We start from the raw sequence: 6,000 nt of genomic DNA, 5'->3' as shown, positions 1-6,000 counted from the left end.
AGGTTACAGCAAACGTAATCGTCTTCCATCTTGGATTTTTCGTCGGGACTCGAACTTGAAATCATTAGAATATTTTATTATTAGAACTACTAACATTAGGACTACTAACATTTTATTCATGGATTATTCTTGGATTATTTTTCGATTTGATTCTTAAATCCGTAAGTTCATATTTTGTCATTTTTACAGAATTTTTCCAGGCAAATAAATTATTATATTTTTTTTCAAAGCTTGTTGTTTTCACTCATTTTTGTGTTACTGTTTATTCGAGCCTAAACACGTAACATAAAACAACAATCACGTAAATTCAATGTGGAAATAAAAATATATTTTCAGAAATAAATGTAATTTCATTTATATAATTATATACTGTTATTTATTTTCATGCATGGAAATGCGTGTGATACGCAAGCGTACACCTAGCCTATATCCACCTTTTTTATTTTAACAATTATTATACTAGTTAAGCCAAACATGACGGCTCTTCCGTTACAATTGTATTATTTATGTCGTATTATCTTTTCTTGCCGTGTCTACAATACACAGTATATTAGGTACTGAAAGCACTTATATCTTCGCTCAAGATAATAGTATGACTACTTTTAAAAATAGACAATGGTTTTAGGGAACCATGTTCACAACACTCCCTCAGACATCAGGGGCGCTCTCAAAACATTCCCACTTCCAAACATAAACCAATCAAACTGTACACAAGATACAACAAATAGTTTTTAATCAAGAGAAAAGCAGTAAACGTTAGTTGTAAATACGATTATTTATTTGCATGAAATTAGTTTCTGAATAGTTTTGAAATATAGCCTGAATATACCTCCCCATTTGTTTGTAAAAACAACAACAACAACAACAACAACAACAACAAAAACAAAACATTTCAATAACGGAAATCATTACTGTGATAAAATGTACACAGAACTTAGACAATTCATTCATTTTAATGAAACGCGCAGACGATAACGGTGTTATCTCACCCTCCCACCGGGCACAATCAGGTTTGAAATTATAAATCAATAAATAAACTAAGTTCTGCAGATCTTTTATCTAATTTTTGCTCTTCGTTCTTTAAATCGGTGGTGGTGGTGGTGGTGGGGCTTTACAAACAAACGGTGAGGTATATTCAGGATACAGACGCATTTGCTTTTACATGTAACATAATACGTGTCACTATAAAAAAAATATATGTGTGTAACATCATTATTTGTTGACTTGAATATTCAATAGTAATTATTTAGAGTGTAAATTATCAGGATATTTAATGAAAATATGTTACATATTAGTGTTAATATGGCGATTTTCACACAGATTATTACCATTGCGTTCCACATCCGAAGCAGTACCAAGGCATAATAAAAACTTGTAATTACTGATTATTTTTTCAATCCCTATCAGTATTTTTTTTTTCAGTCACCGGAATATAGTTAAATCATATAAAAAAATTTTATGAGAATTTGATGTGATACGAGACTCGAAACAATTTTCATCCTACTATAATATTAATGTACTTAGTACTTTTTGGTCGATGTAAACGATCAGAGATTGACAATTTAAAAATGCTGAAACAAATTACAAGTGATCATTTAGAAAGTTGTGGTGATTCTATATAATGTTTTCATTTTCATTCTTACTCGTAAAATATGTTATTATTATTATTATTATTATTATTATTATTATTATTATTTAAGAAGTTCTTATGTTTGTAATAATTGTAATACTTGTGGTATTTTAAGTGTTATTAAGCGTTTGGCGTAGTATACCTGGACCACGAAGTTAACATGGTATAATATTTACCAAGACACCGGTACAGTTGTGTGACTGGTTCATGATGTTGTTAATTGCATTCCTATACTGACATAGTCTGGTTCCCTGCTTAGTATGCTCCCTGCGTTGCCCTCCGCTATTCTAGTAGTAGTATAGCGGAGGGCCACGCAGGGAGCATACTAAGCAGGGAACCAGACTAATACTGACATAAAACAATGTGTAAATTTGTGTTACAGATTCAGTTACAGAACAAAAGTTTGAGCTTGTCATTGATTATTTGTAAATTGTTAGTTCCTTTCTATATTCGCTATTGCTTTTATTTTTTTGTGGACTTAGTTTAGTAGGACCCACACTTATTGCACCATTGTTCCTAAAAATCGACCATCATGACGTTTCTGTTTACCTTTGATACACAACAATACTGAGAACCGGCCAATTTCACTTTAGGAACTGAAACAGAAAGTTGACTTTCCGAATTTATACCGTCTCGGTAATCATGAGCAAAACTTTCACATCCCGGCCAACTGTTACCCACGGCAGTCGAGGAAGGGGAAGGGGTACTACTAACAGAACCCAAGGCAACGCCAGAAATAACATACGTCCTGGGCAATTGACATCTAGGATGGATCCAATGCAACGGGAAGGGGATGAACAATTGCAAGAACCACAGGCATCCACACAACAAACGCAAGAACAGCGTATGACGTAGTATGTATAAGTAACATCTTATCTTGAAAATCGTTTTTGAAACAATTGTTTCCAGTAATTATATTTTCATACATTTTCAACAAGGCGCCAAGAGTTTACAAATAAAAATATGAATAGTTTTATGACTGGTTCACAACCGATAAGAAACAGCACAAATTTTAATAGTTTTCTCTATGTCCGCTGCAGCTTGCAGCCCTATCATCCTCTAACCAGTCCCACCCCCTTTTTGATAATTGGACTTTTTTGTTGGTGTGTGGACTAAGTATCTAAAATGGGGCGAGAAGGGTCAGAGGAAACTTGGACTACCCTGTCCACAGCTAACTAAATAAAAACACCATATTATCTGCATAAAATGATTCATTTCTTTCAAATACTTAAAGTCTTTAAAAGCACTTTTCCTCGGTTAGATGTATACACCATCATATGAATTTCCATTTCAAGCAAAGAGGTTTACTTAAAATAAGAGGAAGTGTCTGTCTATTTGGTGGTCATGTACTCAATTTGACAAAGACTTTTTAAGGTACCCACAGGGGCAAAGACTATTTTTTGAGTGACCAGTGTCTGCATTGTAGTATTTATGATACTGTGTTCACTGAATTCAAGGCTTGTCTGTGAATTACTATTTGTTTCTAGAGAAGAAATTTTGATAATTTTATTTTAACAGTCCATAATTTTTGTTCAAAAAACATATAAAAAAGATCACAAAAAGTAACATATTCCAGGGTAACATTCACTACAGTCAAGTGAAAATATGTTGTTACACAAAAAATCCAGGATCAAGTCCACCTATAACTTTTTTTAAGTGTGTGCTTTGTTATCTTGAATAAAGAAAAAAAGTTTGATGTAATAAGATTTACTGTGCAAATGTATGCAAAAACACTACAGAAAATAACTGGAAAATAGTTGACATTACCTAAGAAATTTGATAATTTCAAACTCCTAATACACTTATATAGTTAAACTCATTTCAGCATAAAATAGAATGAAAATTTGTTTGTTCTGAGTGAATAACAGAAAAAGTTCATCAATCAGGTGCCAATGCGGAGTTTTTTACCTGTGAGATTTTATCACTATTTATTTCAGATATTTCTATTTCTAAGGTGGTGGAAGGGGAGGGGGAATGAGTATAGCATTGTACAAGTTTTAAAAACAATGACTTGCAAATGTCAGAATAAAAGCAGTGATTTGTAAAAGTGAGCAGTTTTCATAGATCAGGTAAATGGCAGTCATACAGATAGTTTTATGTGAATTATATATAATAAATATACATGCAGGTGAAAACAGTTTTACTGCTTGGGCGCTGTTTTCATGATTTCTTTCAGTTTCTTAGAAATTATATTTTTTCTCAGTGAAATAAAGTAAACTTTTTCAATTTTGCACAGAGGCAAATGATCTGCTTTCAGAATATTGATCTATTAAATTGGCATTGCAAGAGAACAAGTTTTATATTATTTCATTTGATCTGTAAATAGAACTGTTATTATTTTATGCAGAATCAGGATTTTGGTTCTTTAAATGCAATTTTGAAATGGTGAGTACACTAGAACGTGTCTTGTAAGCCTTCCCAATCTGCACAGAAATGATGGTCTCTCAAGACAGTTGGTTTCTCATTACAGGTCGTAATATTATATAAACATTCAGTCTGTGCTTTGAGGACATGGTCTCTCAAGAGAGGTGATCTTTCATTGCAGTGGTAAGCAGTTTATATATAAGACAATTATGGTCCCTATCAGCCTGTAATATGGTCCAAATCAGCATGGTCCATATTTACCCTGGTCCAGATTAACCCTAGTTTTAATCAACATGCGCCTGTCACTCCTGTGATATCTTAATCTAGGTAACTTAAATATTTGTTGTGGACCCCTATGTACCTGTGTTCATATGACTGACTCGGTTGATTAATTAAGATGAGCAATATGAAGTTAATGCTTGCGGAGGACAACATAATTACAGGTTTACTTGTTGTGAGTGTAAAGCTGTTGATCAGCATGTGGCCAGCAGAATGTATAAAATTAGATGAATACCACACAGAGATTGACCAGGGGGTGGGGGTATTTACACTGTATGATTTTACAAGAATTGCATGTACAATAAGTTATATCAACATTACGTGTTTGTAATGGTCCAGATAGGCGAGATGTTCACAGAAAGAGGTCTTGGAAGGGGAGTTAAATGGAGAATCTGGAGGACATGTTGACCAGCAAGATTGGGTGAGCTTCTACTGAAACATTTATTTGCAGGCTGCTGGTATGTAACCTGGAACCATGTTGGTGCAGACCTGCTACTTTCCCAATTTACTTGGGAATAATCCCTATATTTTGTTGCAAGATTCCAATTTTCAGATTTTTTACCCCAAATTCTGATTTTTTAAAATGCCAAAAACACAAATAAATTTTGATTCACGATGGCTGTGTCTCATTCAAAGAGTCCAAACGTGATGCAGAAATTCTATGAGGAATACACTTCAGTCATACCGTGAAAATCTATCACTTTAAATATTCATCTTTTATGCTGATATTTAGTATGGTATTTGAATTAACACTAAATATCAACATAGAAGATAAATATAGGAAAAATTATAGATTTTCATGGTATAACTGTATGATACATTTTTTGTATTAAGTAAATAGCATAAGACAGTGGAGATGTCAATTCCTCTGTGCAGTTTTGTAAATTTTTGGTGGTAAGCACTGATCCAGATTTTTGTCTCCAAATCCTGTTGTTGTTTGTTTTATTTCCTTTGGCATCCTGATGTGTGGCAAGTCTGGAGGTGCAAGCAAGTATGCAGCATCTGCACTCTCCATGGCTAAGTTTTTGTTTTGTTCATTTCAGTAGATTTTCATGACTAAGTTTTATTTTCCTTACATCACATTTACTGTTCTAGAACTGATAATTGCTGGTGGTGGGAAGAATGTAAAGAAATAAAGGTCTGGGTATGTTGAGAACATTGTGCATTTGGTTGATATTTTTGTATAATTTTGTATTTATATAAATCCTAGAATCAAGTGTTCTAGGATAGACCATACATGTATGAAATGAAACTCATGTTGATATTGACTTACGATTTCATTTGTTTTGTGCAGGACATTCACTCATTTCACTTACAGCACTGACCTCTTACCAGTAACACCTTTGCAGGACATTCACTCATTTCACTTACAGCGCTGACCTATTACCAGTAACACCTTTGCAGGACATTCACTCATTTCACTTACAGCACTGACCTATTACCAGTAACACCTTTGCAGGACATTCACTCATTTCACTTACAGCACTGACCTATTACCAGTAACACCTGTGCATGACATTCACTCATTTCACTTACAGCACTGACCTATTACCAGTAACACCTTTGCAGGACATTCACTCATTTCACTTACAGCACTGACCTATTACCAGTAACACATGTGCATGACATTCACTCATTTCACTTACAGCACTGACCTATTAATTACCAGTAACACCTTTGCAGGACATTCACTCATTTCACTTACAGCACTGACCTATTACCAGTAA

At 33.8% G+C, this 6,000-nt stretch overlaps 1 protein-coding gene across 1 annotated transcript in view; it reads left to right on the top strand.

The window, feature by feature from the left end:
* Positions 1 to 1,957: 1,957 nt before the first annotated feature.
* The window catches only part of LOC149799465 (uncharacterized), a 39,264-nt gene continuing 35,221 nt past the window's right edge, over positions 1,958 to 6,000 (top strand). The window contains exon 1 of the mRNA XM_089958823.1: positions 1,958 to 2,484. Within this exon, the coding sequence (XP_089814949.1) occupies positions 2,273 to 2,484 (212 nt within the window). The 5' untranslated portion in view covers positions 1,958 to 2,272. The remainder of the gene's footprint in view (positions 2,485 to 6,000) is intronic.

This window comes from Sinohyriopsis cumingii, chromosome 5 (genome assembly GCF_028554795.1).
Source record: "Sinohyriopsis cumingii isolate HCF-2022 chromosome 5, ASM2855479v2, whole genome shotgun sequence".
In the NCBI taxonomy this organism is placed as follows: domain Eukaryota; kingdom Metazoa; phylum Mollusca; class Bivalvia; order Unionida; family Unionidae; genus Sinohyriopsis; species Sinohyriopsis cumingii.
Note: the sequence above shows the minus strand (reverse complement) of the source record. Positions and strands in the feature narration are given on the sequence as shown.